General features: G+C 37.9%; 1 protein-coding gene across 1 annotated transcript; it reads right to left on the reverse strand.

Moving 5' to 3' along the window:
* Nucleotides 1–6,229: 6,229 nt before the first annotated feature.
* Nucleotides 6,230–8,942, reverse strand: cited4b (Cbp/p300 interacting transactivator with ED-rich tail 4b). Its single transcript, XM_087806012.1, has 2 exons — nucleotides 8,703–8,942; nucleotides 6,230–7,974 (listed from the first exon to the last, which is right to left on the reverse strand). Exon 2 carries the CDS (start codon nucleotides 7,963–7,965, stop codon nucleotides 7,207–7,209), a length of 759 nt encoding a protein of 252 aa, XP_087662138.1. The 5' UTR covers nucleotides 7,966–7,974; nucleotides 8,703–8,942; the 3' UTR covers nucleotides 6,230–7,206.
* Between the last annotated feature and the right edge of the window lie 7,131 nt (nucleotides 8,943–16,073).

Here is a 16,073-nt window from a genome sequence, read left to right on the forward strand (position 1 = left end):
TTAGCTGGAACTTGTAAAACAGCATCATTTTGGACGACTCCCTCAGAATTCTGTTTGTGTTCCAGACATTAAATGAAGAGGAACTCATTTGCCACGTTGCAAATGACCCAGAACATATTAACATGGTCGAAACATCCCAAAACTTAGAGAACAGATGATAAATGCAGTTGTTTATTTGAATTAGTAGTTGCTCTGTTGATTCTTTACTTATCACTGGTCACTGGGGGAGGAGCCTATTCTAGCTACTGAGGACAAGAGGCGAGGGACACACTGAACAGGTCGACACACAACCATTCATACACTCATACCTGTTTCTTATCCACTATTATCCAGTGACCAGACAGGTTCGACTTAAACGCCTCGAGGAGGTCACAGCACCACCTATGGTCACGGAGGCTACACTGCTCAATATTTGTATACACCCTACACAACATGTAAAGTAGGAACTCTCTTATTTCAGACCGGTACTACCGGTGCGAGTCTATTGACAAGTACATATCAAAGTCCACTGAGTAACATCTATTTTGAGCTCACAATCTGCTGATGCCACATTTGGCCGCGACACAACTGTCACCAGACAACAGCATGAGGAGAAAACAAGTTGGATAATCAAGTGGAGCAAAGGTTTCTTTAGGGTCAACAGTTTCCTACAACACAACGTATAGAGTTCAATTAATGAATCTGAATTATATGGGAAGCCAAATTTGAAAAAGGAAAACACTTGATTTTTTTACTGATTTAGCAACAGTGTTTGGCAATGGGTTTTTTTTCGCAATTTAGCAAATATTGGTCACATTCAAATCTGCCGTTAATGTGAAACCAAAATCATAAATCTACATATCTATATCTTAATAATTAATTTATGTCTAAATATTAAACATGTTTTTTCATTTGTAATTGAATACAAAATCTAAACTATTCATTCATGTTTAAATATTGAATCACATTTTTACTTAAGTAATAAATCTTAACAATACATCTAAATATTTTGCCCTTTGTAAAGTGAAAAAGTAGACGCTTCCTTTTCTGTAGACCATGCATCTCATCGGGCTGTTCCCCCCCGAGTGAAGATGTCACAGCTACTGCAAGTAAGTAATGAAACTGATGAAAGATTTGAGAGCATTAGATTAGTGATAGATAACCCAAAATGAAAATGTCTCTCATTTTAAAATGTTTTTAATAGATGTATTATGTACATTTAGATGTTATATTTATATACAATATTAACATATAGATATAGATTCATCATGTACATTTAGATGTTATATTTATATATAATATTAACATTTAGATATAGATACATCATGTACATTTAGATGTTATATTTATATATAATTTTACAATATAGATATAGATTCATCATGTTAATTTAGATGTTATATGTATATATAATTGTAACATTTAGATATAGATTCATCATGTACATTTAGATGTTATACCTATATATAATTTAAATATTTAGATTTAGATTCATCACATACATTTAGATGTTATATGTATATATAATTTTAATATTTACAGATAGATTTAACAGATAGATTTAGATGTTATAGGAGCTGTCTCGCCCACAGTTAATACAATTCTGCAGCGAGAATTTTGAGCCGCTGTAGTAGAAGAACTCACATTTATTTCCCTGATCCTTAAAACTCTTCACTGGCTGCCAGTTTCTTTCAGGATCCATTTTAAAATTCTGTTTCTTACTTTCAGATCTATTCATGGTCAGGCTCCTCCTTAAATCACTGATCTGATCCAGCCTTACACCCCAGCTCGGGCTCTGAGGTCTGTGGATCAGAATCTACTGATGGTTCCTGAACACGGTTCAGGACTAGAGGAGAGAAATCCTTCCAGGCTGTTGCTCCTAAGCTTTGGAACGATCTCTGTGTTTGATGATCTACTGACATTTTTATTTGTGCAGGCTTTTCCTGATTTTCTGGGACTCCTGTGTTTGTCTTATGTGTCTTAGTATTTTAAAGTACCGTGTATATTTTAACTGTGTTAACTGTGTTTTAAATATTTAGATATACATTTAAAACATACATTAAGCTGTTATATTTATATTTAATTTTAATATTTAGATATATATTTATCATGTCCGTTTAGATTTTATATCTATATGTAATTTCAATATTAAGATATAGATGTATCACATACATTCAGACATACGTAATATTATAATATAGATATCATATATATATATATATATATATTTATCATATATATTGAGATGTTATATTTATATATATTTTTTATATTTATATATATTTTTATCATGTACATTTAGATGTTATATTTATATATAATTTTTACATTTTTATATATATTTATCATGTACATTTAGATGTTATATTTATATATAGTTTTTATATTTAGATATAGATGTATTACGCACATTTAAATGTTACATGTATATATCATTTCTATATTTAGATATATCATGTATATTAAGATGATATATTTATAGAGAATTGTCATATATAATTTTAATATTTAGATATACATTCATCATGTACATTAAGATGTTAAATTTATAGAGAATTGTATTATTTAGATTTAGATGTATAACATAAATTCATATAACATTATAATATAGATGTATTATTTAGTTATAGATTTATTACGTACATTTAGAAGTAATATTTATATCTAATTTTAACATTTAGATATAGATTGATCATGTTTATTTAGATTTTATATTTATATATCATTTTAATATTTAGATATAGATTCATCACATACATTTAGATGTTATCTTTATATATAATTTTAATATTTAGATATATATTCATAATGTGCATATAGAAGTAATATTTATATATAATTTTAATATTTAGATATAGATTTATCATGAGCATTTAGATGTTATATTTACATAGAACTTTAATATTTAGAGATAGATTCATCACATACATTTAGATGTTATATTTATATATAATTTTAATATTTAGATATATATTCATCATGTGCATTTAGAAATAATATTTATATATAATTTTAATATTTAGATATAGATTTATCATGAGCATTTAGATGTTATATTTATATAGAACTTTAATATTTAGATAAAGATTCATGTACATTTAGATGTAATATTTAGATATAAATGTAATATTGTAGATATATTACTTTGTTTATTGTGTTTACATCTGTTAGGAATCGGTGCCCATGGAGAGCATGTTTAATAAAATAAGAACGCTCATGTACGTCCTTGATGATCTCTCGCAGGATCCAACAGGAGTTGTAGAAAAATAAATAAAGTATCCGAGGCTGAAAGCGAGCAATCAGCCTCGGCGACTCCGGTCGCTAACAACAAGAGCTCTCCCTGGTTAGCAACCACGCCACTGAAGATGCATTTGTTGACAGTGTGAAGAAGATAATGTGGAAATCAAATTCCCAACATGACCCCAATCAAGCATTTTCACAGCCTGCAGGCTCAAAACAATCCGACAAACTCAGCCACAACGAAGATCACTTCACCCTCATTTCATAATCAACACAATTTTGAAGAGGGAAACAGATTTGCTCCTTCTGGCTGTGAAAAACACACCAGCCATTTTTTTTTCATGGTTTTAAAAATCAGTATCTTTCTCTGGCGGGTGAGCAGAGAAAAAGGCAGCAAAACCTCCTTTTTGACTTCCAGCTTACAAGTCTTAAGAGTCTTAAACCCCCCATCAAGGTGAAGCATTCTTTGGTCTCCCACCCCCACAGAAACAAATGTTTGCAACCAAAAGCAAAGGGCCATTTAAATAGTGGTGCCCGTGGAGACCATTTTCAGTATGCAAACACCCTTGTCAGAGGAGCTCATTGTTCATTAGGACCACGCAGCTTCAAGTAGCACAAGATCCTTCATCATTAGCATGTGTTGCTAGCGCAGGGATTTTCCCCTTGTAGCCGACAACATCCTGTTTTTCTTCAAATGAGTTAAGGTTGAGTGAAAATGAAAGTTTGACGGGTACTCAAACTGAATCAACATGTGTCAGTTTTAACGTGGAAATCAAAACTTAGATCTGGCGATGAAAGTAGCTACGGAGAAACAACCTTATTTTCACGTCATTTTACATACATACCAAATCCTGGACTTACTCTTATTTCAGGGTCTGAACTCTAGTGATCTATTCTAGATAACATGTTGGACCCTGCATTTCTCACTTTTCTTTTCGTTAACGGTCAAGTTGAATAGATACAGACTTCGCTTTGGCAAGTACCTGACACACATCCTGCCTACACCATTACCATGACAACACATACCATACATACAAATACAACACTTTGTTTTTGCGGTCCAGAGAACTATAAGAAATGTTGTAACATCTTCATCAGCTCTAAAGGGGTTGCTGGTTCAAGTCTCCTGAAAATAAACAGGTAAAAAATCTTGCTCCTGGCCTTCTGTTGGAACTGTGCTGCCCCCTCGCTCCCCTGAATTGTTGCATCCTGGACACACAGACCAGGGTCCACTGGCAACCAAGTCAAGCACCTTAATTTACGTTTTTAACATCCACAATTATATTTAGCGGTAGTTTAATTATTTTAATATTGAAGCAAACAGATCGTATTAAACAAAAACACAATCTTCCTCCACATGTCTATGGTCGATCAGCCAATAATAAAAAAAACTTCTTCCTCCCAGAAACCTCCTCCGAGTACTTCAATGTTTCTCTGGTCATCCTGACTAAATGAATCTCAACTGGTTCCTGTCGACAACACAGGAGCATTACTTCTGAGTCTCTCCTGGATGCCGGAGCTCCTCACAGTCTCTGAAGAGAAAAACCACTTCTTCCAGTCTCTCCCCACTCGTGCAGTGGATATGAGGGTAAATCAAGAGCTCAGCAGGACTCGCGCCTTCATCCTTCCCTCATTTTTGAACAAAAACCCAGAGATTCTAACTCTGACTCTAACTCCACCAGGATTAATCTAGTGAAACTCTTCCTTCCGAAAATCTTCCCTCCACACACAGAGTCACGATCGAGGATCATCTACTCGTTTGAGCGAGCCGTTCATTAAAATAAATAAATCCTTGCACTCAACTCCTTTCCAGCTCCACCACCACATGCAGGAACTCCATTATCTACTCACTAATGCCATTATTTTGGGCTCCACTTAGATAATGTTGCCTCAAACACCGGAGTTTAGTCGAACACAAGCCTCATTAGTGGAGGTCGATCTCCTTTCACACAGTTTTTGGGTAATATTTTTTGACTCATTTAGATGTTGATACACATTCAATTCGACTTCAGCTTTACTCGTTCGTTTCCGTACAGTCAGAAATGACTTTTTCCATAATCTTAACTCAAGTAGTTTCTCACACAGGTTACTCATTCCGGCACCATCGCATGGATTATCACGGTAGATGTTTAGATGGATAGATATAAGTAATTTTTATTTGTATAGCGCTTTTCCAGACCAGGGTCACAAAGCGCTTAAACAATCAAAACAATATTCAATAAAGTATATACTTTAAAGATCAAGATAAAACCTGAGAGAACCACACAGGAGTTCCAGTCAATCATCAATTATACAGTAAAGATAATGTCTTTTAAAATAGCAAATTAATACTCAAATATAAGAAGTAGAGAATGTTGCCGACCTCAGATTTTCTAAAGGGATGTATTTATTTTGACCGTACAGAACAAGTATTGAAATGTGGAAGCAATGTTTTTTTTTTCTTTCTTAAAACACATCTTTAAATCGCTCGCTTTCATGATCTCTGCACCATCAATGATTTAAGACGCCGCCTCCCGTTAGATGCTCATTTATCAGTCTCAAGGTTGACCCCGCACGTCGACCTCCGCATCAATCCGACACCATCCCCTCGCACATCATTTGCAAGTAAGATTGCCTTAAAATGTTCGGATAGAAATTTACAATCTTCAATCTCGTTTTACCTTTACAGACTTAAATTCCATCATGTTTGGCGTCAACTCACGCCATTCGCTTTTTACCGTTTAAACCAGCATACGACATATTTTAATCACCATTTTTAATGTGGTTTACGCCTCAAGTCGGTTTATATTCACACGTCATTTAACCTTCATTAACCACGATTGATGCAGCTTTAAACAGTAATCATAATCTCCACCACTCCATATTGATCACATATACATCCATCGCTCAAACCGTTTGCATCATCTGAAGCGTGTTTAAATATTTATAGAACTATAGTCGTCTCTTCACAGAAAAGGTTAAGGCGGGGGGGCGGTGTGGAGTGGTGCAATGAATGGAAAAGCAGGCCACATTTCTATCCAGGCCATTTTTATTGATCCTCGAACAAAAAAAAAAAAAACTTTCACAAAGACCGTCATCAGCCCTCCATCTCCACTCTTGTCCACAAAAAAAAAAAAATAAAGGAGGAGAGACAAGATAAACAACCAATAAATAAGAATCTGCGTGATTAAGGCGGTTCTACGTCTGCAATAGAACACAACAGTGTTGGAGTTAAACAGCTTCATACAGTACAAGCAGTACATCTTTGAGAACATCACATCTAAAAAAATAATAATAATCGAAACAAAAAGCTGACTTTTTTTGTCTGTAATTGATGCAGCAGATTTTTAGAATTTCAACAGCAGGCCAAACACAGTAAAAAGCTTGGGCGTCAAAAAAGACAAATATGAGAATCTTTCTCTGCCTGTGTTGTACTTCTGTCGAGGCCCCCCGTCCCCCCCAAAAAAACTGTATTCATATTCAGACATGTAGGATTTTGGTTATTCTGAACGGTATTTTTAAACCATTTCGGGTGTACCTAAAATTATCATTTTACATAAAGCTGAGAATACACAAATTAGAACCAATACATCTCGGTGCCTCGACGTCTGACGGATACCCATGAAAAAATGTTGAACCTCGGTTGAAAACAAACGATTGTAGACCTCTCTTCCTTAAAGCAATTTTCTCAAATCAGAATAAATAAATACACTTTTCTACTCGTAGAGTCCGGACTTTTGAGGAGACACAGTGTCGTAGCATTGTTCAGAGTGGCGTTTTGACAATTTCAGCGTTGTTACATTCATGTCCAGGAAACAAGGCCGGAAAAAGCCTCCCAAAGCCACCGTCCCCAGGTAGACATCCAGTCCCTCCAGTGGTGACGCTGAACCTGGCGCTCCAAGGGGGGGGAAAAAAAGGTGCCCGAAAACGAAAAGGAGAATCTCTTCATCCTAGCCGGACAAACCCGCTCTCCAGTTTCCATTGGCTTCGATAGATCAGGTCCTCTTCTCAGCAGCTCACCGTACTGGGCTGCTGTTTGCTCACAAAGTCTGAGATAAAGTCAAACTCGTTCTGGCCCAGAAAGAGCTCCGGCAACTCCTGCACCCTGTCCAACCCCAGCTCCATGACCAGCGAGGTCAGCACCTCCTCGTCGATCATATCCGCGTCCATACCGTTCAGCGCTAAGGCGGGTCCGGCCATGTGCTGCATGTTGGCCAACTGCGCCGGGTTCATGCGGTACTGGGCGGCGGGGCCCATGTGGTTCCCGGCCATCGGCCCCAGCGGATGTCCGTGATACTGCGTGTTGAGTTTCTGTAGCTGCATGCTGGCCATCAGCTGCTGCGACGTTAGCCCTCCGTTCATAAACTGTTGTTGTTGTTGCTGCTGCGGGTGCTGGGCCGCTTGCTGGTGCTGCCCCGGGTGCATGTGGTGCTGCTGCTGCTGCTGTGCATGGTGGTGCTGCTGTTGCTGCTGCTGACTGCTGTACATCATGTTACCGGACGGCATCTGGTGGTGGCCCATCGGCGGCTGTCCGTTCACCATGTGTCCGGCCACCATCCCCTGCCGCTGCCTCATCTCCATGCCGGCCTGGGGTCCTCCGTAGTGCATCATCTGACCGCCCGGCATGGAGCGCATGCCCTGCTGCTGCTGCTGGTTTGGATGCTGCTGCTGCTGGTGACCCGCCTGCAGGCCGTTCATGCCCATCCTGTAGCCGTGGATGGCGCCCGCCGATCCGTGATTCATGGGCATCATGAGATGGTCAGCCATGCCTCCTGTCTGCGAGAAGGGAAGAAGAAGTCAGCACATGTGTCTTTGTTACACTCATGGGTGGTGAAGGTTATATCATCATGTGTGTGTGGGGGGGGGGTTGTTATTTCCTGTTGGTGGACAACATTGTTTTTTTGTCACAAGGAGGAAAATATTAAATTCCCTTGCATGTTTTTCTGGTCACTTGCCTCAGTTTTTTTTTATTTTAAAAGGCACGTTTCTGTTGGAGGACAACATTGTTTTGGGGATCATGAGCCTCACGAGGAAAATATTCCATCCCTTGCATGGTTTGATGGTCACTTGCATCAGTTATTTTATTTTAAAAGGCACGTTCCTGTCAAGTAGGACAACATTGTTTTTGGGATCATGAGCCTCACGAGGAGGAAAATATTCAATCCCTTGCATGGTTTTGATGGTCACTTGCCTCAGTTATTTTTTATTTATTTTATTTTAAAAGGCACGCAAGGTTGCAACAAAGAAAACACTGACATCATGCATCACCGCCACGATCCGTCCATTAATGGAATAAACAAACCGTCAGGAGCTTCTCTTTGTGTTTTTTTGCAGCGAAACCAGTCGTTTCAGTTTCGGACACAAGGACGAGCTAACAATGGATGGGAAGCAGCAGCAGAAACAGGAGAAGAAGAAGAAGAAGAAGAAGAAGAAGCCCACCAGAGAGAGAAAACATCCCCTCATGTTTGACAAATAAAACGCGACGAAGGCTTCTTCAAACTCACCGTATCCGCTCCGTTTTTCGCGAACTTGCGACTCTTCCGCGTCCGTTTTTTCCAGATCAGTTTGTATCCCTCGGGTGGAGAAGCGACCAGGAAAAGAAAGAAAAAAAAAAGGGAGTCCGTGTTACTGTGGGTATTCCAAGGGGTTACGCTTCATGCTCGGGCAGGGACAGGCTGCGCACAAAGGAGCTGCATCAGATCTTGAAACGACTGCCTCTTTTCTGGGTCAACTCTGGGATTATGTTCATGTAAAGAGCTCAGAGGACGGCGGGGAAGGGGGCGGGGCGGAGGCTGAGTCCCGCCTCCCCGCCGCATTCTGATTGGTCGGGGTGGTTGTAATTGTCCAGGGGCGTAGCGAGGAAAAGGGACTGCCGAGGGCCGTGACACCCGAACCACCCCCCCTTTCCTTCTCCTCCTCCTCCTACTGTTTTTGTTTGAGAAAAAGAGAACATCTTGTTTGTCTTTCCAAGTCACTCCCCGAGGGGGGAAAACACATAAGATGGGTAGATGTTTAAAGTATATACTTTATTGAATATTGTTTTGATTGTTTAAGTGCTTTGTGACCCTGGTCTGGAAAAGCGCTATACAAATAAAAATTACTTACTTACTTAGATACATAAACTTGTTTAATTTAGGATAATTATGAGTTGATTTTATCGGCAGAAACTTTTATTCCCAGTTGTTTAAAACACAACATATGATTTTATGTCTATTTTTTTTTGGTGGTGGCAGTAGAGTACAAAACTTTTAGAGGAGTCTACCGACTCCTTCAAGAAACATCTTAAGACGTTTCTATTTGTTCAGGCTTTTCCTTGATTTTCTGGAACTCCTGTTGTGTTATCAGTTTTATCTTGACCTTTAAAGTATATACTTTATTGAATATTGTTTTGATTGTTTCAGCGCTTTGTGACCCTGGTCTGGAAAAGCGCTATATAAATACAAATTACTTACTTACTAAATATTTTTAGTTTTTTTTAATGTCAAGTTAAAAGTTATTAGAGCTAAGTTGCTATTTGTTGGTAAATCGGAGATAACGCATGTAAAAAAAAACAACAAAAATGTATAGAAAACTGCTTTTAAAATTCTAGACATACAGTATGACCCATACGTGTGTTCTTTTAATATTGTTAATTTAATTTAATTGTGTTTTGCGTTCAAGTTTTATTTTAAATCGTCAAGTTAAAACCACAATTTCAAGAAAGCCGTTCTTTTAACGTCGCAATTTAATTCAATTAGACATGGATTTTCTTGGAGCCCAAATGTTACACCTTGTTAACATACCTTGTTAACATGTGACGTTTGTGACGCACAAAGGTTTCAAAAGTAATTTTAATTGTTAGTCAATTACAGTGAAATAAAAAAAAAAGCTTCTTTGTGTCACTCATTGTTTAGCCGCGGTTCAAACGACAGCGTTTGTCACTTGTCTACACCTACTTATGTATTTGACCTGTGTGTGTGGTTGTAGCAAGAGTGCTCGCCCTGGTATGTGCAAGTCCACTTCATCTCCTGGATCACCCGCAGAAACCATGTGACCCACCGGAGAGTTTGTGCAAGAGCGAGAGCGAGCGAGGGGGCCGGAGGAATGTTGCTTGTGTTCTATTCTCAGCTCTTTCCCTGAAAGTCACCACCAAGCGCCTGTGCTCGTGCGCCTGATTGTTCCATTTGCACGTCTAGTGCTGTGGACCCGAGTATGGATTCCTGGTGTGCGCATGTGTTGGACTCAGCACATGTAAGTGATTGGCCACTTCAGAGCGACGACCTCTCGCCTCCGATTGTAAATGAATAGAGCCACTCGGAGGGAGAGAGAGGGTCGCCTTCCCATTGTTGCTCAAAGGTGTCTGTAAATGGTACAAGCAGTGGCCGCTGTTGTTTGACATTGTCCGGCCACTTAAAGCAAGCGCCAATTTGCGACTCCCAGGTGTTAGTGAATTTATTTATTTTTTTAAGACAGATTTTTAATGGCCGCTGGTGTTTGCCGACTAGATGCGTCAATGATTAGGTAATAATCACAAAAGACACACAGAATAAGACAGTGTGACAAAAGAGCCACGTTATGAACTGAGTTTAAGCTATTTTAATTCACACGTTTAGAAATAAGACGTGTGTACACGCAACGAAGGAATCTGTATCAATAACTTAAAAAACAATAGTGGTCTTACTTAAGCAAGTGGTTTTACAAGTTTATTTTCTGTTAACTTGGATAAATGCAGTTTTTTTTGTTGTTGAAACAGAGCTCGAGATACTGACATAAAGATTATGACCTCGGATATTTTCACAGATATCTTTTTAACATATTTTCAATAAATGACAAAAGCTTGTATTTTTCTATGTGTTGTGTATTGTATTGTGACTAATTTTCAAGGGTCTGTTTTTATCGTTGTTACAAACACATTTCCCGCCATTGTTAGTGTTGAAACGGCTGTTAAATAATCCTAAAAACCTCAACGTATAAGTCATTTGTATGTACACCTGCCAATGAGTACCTGAGTTTAAGCTATTTTAATTCACACATTTAGAAATAAGACTTGTGTACACGCCAACCAAGGAATCTGTATCAACAACTTAAAAAAACAATATTGCTCAAGCACACGCTGTACAAAGAAGCCAATCACAAACCGACGTTTTACAAGTTTATTTTCTGTTAACTTGAATAGATGCAGTTTTTTTGTTGAAACAGAGCTCAAGACACTGACATAAAGATTACGACCTTGGATATTTTTTACAGATATCTTTTTAACATATTTTCAATAAATTACAAAAGCTTGTATTTTTGTATGTACTGTGTATTGTATTCTAACTTATTTTTACTTGTTTTTATCATTATTACAAACACATTTCCCGCCATTGTTAGTGTTGAAACAGCTGTTAAAGAATCCTAAAAACCTCAACATATAAGTAAGTTTGTATGTACACCTGCCAATGAGTACCTGAGTGACTATTTCAAGCATAATATTGTTGCCATTAAACAAAGCCACAGTGAGTGAAACCCAAACCCATCTTGTTTTCCCGAAGACAGTCTGGACAGTCTGACCGTGGTAACCTGACAATGTTGTTGGTGGATGGTAGATTATCATTAGAAGGTATGTAAAAAGAAACTTGAGAAAGAACTTTGATAATTGCCCAAGATGGTAAAGTCATAGTAACCTTGATATCATTAGCCAGCAAACTATATGTTAGCTAAATTAAATAATACTTTTTTTTTTCTCATCTAGATTACTGTTGAACTTGAGTACAAAAATGAATCATATATTAATAAAATCCTTAAATTATTTCCAGTTTTCTTCTCAAGCTACCTTACAATAATTGGATACTTTCATCTATGTTGTATAAATCACTGTTCAATGATTGGCTGCCTCTTGTAGTTAAAACCATTTAATTTTCAATGATTGTCTAGTACAATAGAATTAAGATTAAACGCACCTATGTATGTTTGGCTAACATCTAATAAACTGACAGGGTCTGGTTATCTGGTTTGTGAGGCCATGTTTTTAAAGAGAAACCAACTACTCTCTTCCCAATTTGTCGTCTTGTGAGCTGTATTTTCGCAGTTGTTTTCTTGCAAATAAAATCTGGAATCTATTTTTCTGGTCTATTTAGAGATTAATTCAATAATCCCATGCAAAATATTATGATTTACGATGAGTTCATGTTACACAACAACAATACCACCATCACATATTTTCCTCAGACAGTTATTGACATGTTTATTGACATGTAGTCAAGTATTTCCTGATCTTATTCAGTCAAATCCATCCATCAAACTCATCATCAAGCAACTCACTGGTTTTGCCTCTTTTGCGTGAGGCAGCTATTTTAGTATCTTAAAATTTTGAGGCCATGATTCTCGGCGGAATTCAAGCTCATAATTCCATCTACATGTCCTGCTTGTGAGCACGTGGAGAGAAGTTAATTAGAGAATTCAAGCAGTACTTTTTTTTTTCCGTGAGTGAGTCTCAGTCCAGAGGTAGAGGAAGTCATGGGGAAAAGTGGGGAATTGAAGCTGTACTTACACATCGCTGAGCATGTTTACATGAAAATAAATGATCAGAAAACCTGACCCGAGGGCCATTTGTGGCATGTGATCAGATTTAACGCAGCCCTCCGTGTCTGTCATCAAGTGCCACAACATGTAAAGCATGTAAGGGCTGTTTACCAAGTGAGAGTGAAGATCATTTGAAACAAATATTGTTAAATGAGGACATATTTTACACAAATAAAAGAAAATATCTACTTTTCACAGATAAACAGTTTTAGTTCACAACACAATAGAAAGAAAAATGTATTTTAATTGGTTTTTACTACTTATATTTTTGAGTAATTGCATATAAATGTGTATTATTTATTTTTAATTTTATTGTTTATGAAAAATTGCTGGCTATTGGTAAAAAACAATTTCCCGAAGGAGACCTCCTGAGGGATCAATAAAGTTTTACCTTACCTTACCTTACCTTATTATAGTAAACAATGTAGCAAAATGTGACCTACTGAACAAAATCCTGGTTTTATTTAAAATACTGTTAGACATTTCTCCCAGTAGAAAAAATAAATGGTATCAATATTCAAATAACTTGAGTAACTTCTGTCTAATGCTTTACAAAGTTGTGTTGCTAATTGTCACGCTAACCACTTTTCACAAATACCTTTCTAATTGTTCTGAAGGGTCTAGAAGCGAGGCAACAATGTGGGCCTCTGTCATGGAAACATTTTCATCTAACCTGGATTCTGTCATTAGGAGCTCCCAGTCTTAAATGTCTCCCTCATTTCCGAACCATTTTCACGTGACATCATGACTCTCCGGGGTTAACGTATAAAGTGCCTGGCAGGAGTTCGCTCGTAATCCCCAAATACTCCATCTAATACCCACTTAGTAGCCCAGACCTCCCAATTTGTGTATATTTTATGTAGGCTTCTGTTGAGGAATCGGGTGCAATTGTTTCTTCGTTCCCTGCCGAGTCGCCGCTCGGTTCCACACAGTTAAACCCACAAGGAAAAGTTAATTTCACACAGGTGTTTGAATAAGGTCATGAGGGCCGATCCCAGTTTCCTGAAGAAGCTGGGTGGCATCTCAGGGAACAGTTCAAGTATCAGTCTGGAGTACGAGTCGCGTTTACTCTCTTATAATAACATTTTAATATCGTATTTTGAGGGTCTTTTTTTAGTTTTTATTCAACATGAATTTCTTCATCTGTGCATCATCTGGCTCGGAGTGTATATGATGATCCCCCACCTTTGGATGAGGGGACTTCATTGTCTCCAGTCAACCCTCCGCAGACATTCTCTAGAGGCCAAAGTTCATTGTTCTCCGGCAGCATCTGGCGACGTAAAGGTTGTCGCACAACTCTGGGGCAGAGAAGTTTGTGTTTTTTTTGTGTCACACAAATGGTTGATGGTTAAATACCCTTTAAAAAAATTATCAAGTATTAGGTAGTTATGACGAGCCGTCTAAAAGAGAAGGCTAAATCTTATTTAACCAACAATTTCTGATTTATTCAGGGGTTTTTTTTGTCAACTAGGTTCAACAAAATGATCTTTAAACTCATCTTCGGTATTCAACGATATGATGGCATGTAGGGAAACACTTGTGTGTTACAATTTAATTGAAATAAAACTGGGCACAAACACTTTGTTAGTCCCTGATGAACATCTGCAGATGTAGCTCATCAACACAAGGCTCTATAGGTGCAAATACAGACACCAGCCTTTTTTAGTGTCGCACCAAATGGGCGTTAAAACATTCTTCCGACTCAACAAACTTCCACTCACCTTTCTCCCGTTTCTTGCCTTATAAACAAAACAACTCAAATAAGTCTGGATGCAGATAAGGAGTGACTCCATTATTCGACAGGCACCACTTTTCATTCTGACTCAACAAGAAAACGACGTTCCTCTCAGTGAAAACAAATAGATGGTGTTTTTTCTTTTAATAGTTCAAACATTTGAACTCTAAAATGGTTTGCAAATGTGAAGTTATTCCAGGGATAAGTGGGTCTGGAGTGGGCTTCTGAAAGGCATGTGGTGTGTTGAGGGGGAAACCGTGAGGGGGGGAGGGGGGTGGTCTCGGGACGGGGGTTGCGAAATAGAACTTTTCAGAAAGTTCAGCTGCTATTGAGCTCCTTCAGGAGACGACGACAAGAGTTATTTGTCAGCAAATTTGAAGAAGTAGACATACAATGCTTCCGCGGCGCTCAAGTGTAGCTTTTATTTGTCTTCTGACATTGTCTGAAAAGAAAAACATACCAAGCGCTCTTATTCTTCCACCCTCGTCTTATCACATGACTTACTTGTTGTCCTTTAAGTGAGACTTTCTGACTCCATCTAAGGATTGTTTGGTTTCTGAATGTTCTTTCGAATTGAGCACATGTTCAGTAAAGTACGGCACATGTCAGGACCTTCGGGTGACTCAGTCGAGGTCATTAATTATAGTTCAAATGCTAAATCACCACATGTATAATTTATGTTATTCTTATGAAGTTTATCTCGTCTATCAATTGTTTGTATTCACAAAACAAAATATTAATAATTGATTTTAGGATTAAATGTTCCTCTACGAAATTTATATAACATTATTGGGAAAAAAAGTCACATAACTGAGAATACATTTCTGTATTCTTTCATGACAAAGTTTCTGTTTTTTTCATTGAATTTGACATATTTACGCTCTTCTAAATATGTGTTATTGTATTGTGGAAAGAATGTGTAAACATTTGGTCATAACAGTTTGGACACAAAAAGAGTAAATAACCAATTTAGGACAGGAAGTCGTCTGAAGCCTAACTCGAGGCTGTCGACGCGTCATCCTAACAAACCATGAGATCAGCTGACTCCATCCCAGATACCTGACTAATCCCTCTAACTCTGCCACAGGCAGTGATGCAGAATGGCTTCACCAGAGTTGCCATGAGGCCTTCTGCCGGCTACACTCCTGCCGGGAGTTAAATGGAAGAAATCTCTGTAGAGGTGCTTTGCAGCAATACTGCTTTTCAAATGTACTATTAATAAGTGTTTTTTCCTCGAAATTATTTAACCTACGATGATCCTTAAAGGGGTAGTTCACTCAAAATTCAATCTCAATTGACTAAGGGTTGGATTATTTTCAGAGTAATCCGTGTCTTTTTGATTTATAGGCATGCATCTATGTCTATATGATGGTCACAAACAGCGCCCGAATAACACACTTAAAAACATCACTTTGATCGTCTGTAACATCGATCTTGTATTGAAGCCACGCCATGAGATATTGTTCTGAAAAACTCAAACAAGTCTAAATTTTAAGCTTTTTTTGTAGCAAAAACTAAAAGGCTAACATGCTAAAAAGACAGGAAACACTGAATAAATCATTAGTGTAGACTGAAGATACTTTTTCTGTCTGTGTAG

This window comes from Callionymus lyra, chromosome 13, assembly GCF_982586985.1.
Source record: "Callionymus lyra chromosome 13, fCalLyr1.hap1.1, whole genome shotgun sequence".
Classification (NCBI taxonomy): Eukaryota; Metazoa; Chordata; class Actinopteri; order Syngnathiformes; family Callionymidae; genus Callionymus; species Callionymus lyra.

Bases quoted from the DNA above. Each gene is read 5' to 3' on its own strand.
- cited4b (XM_087806012.1), bottom strand. From the start codon at position 7,965: ATGGCTGACCATCTCATGATGCCCATGAATCACGGATCGGCGGGCGCC.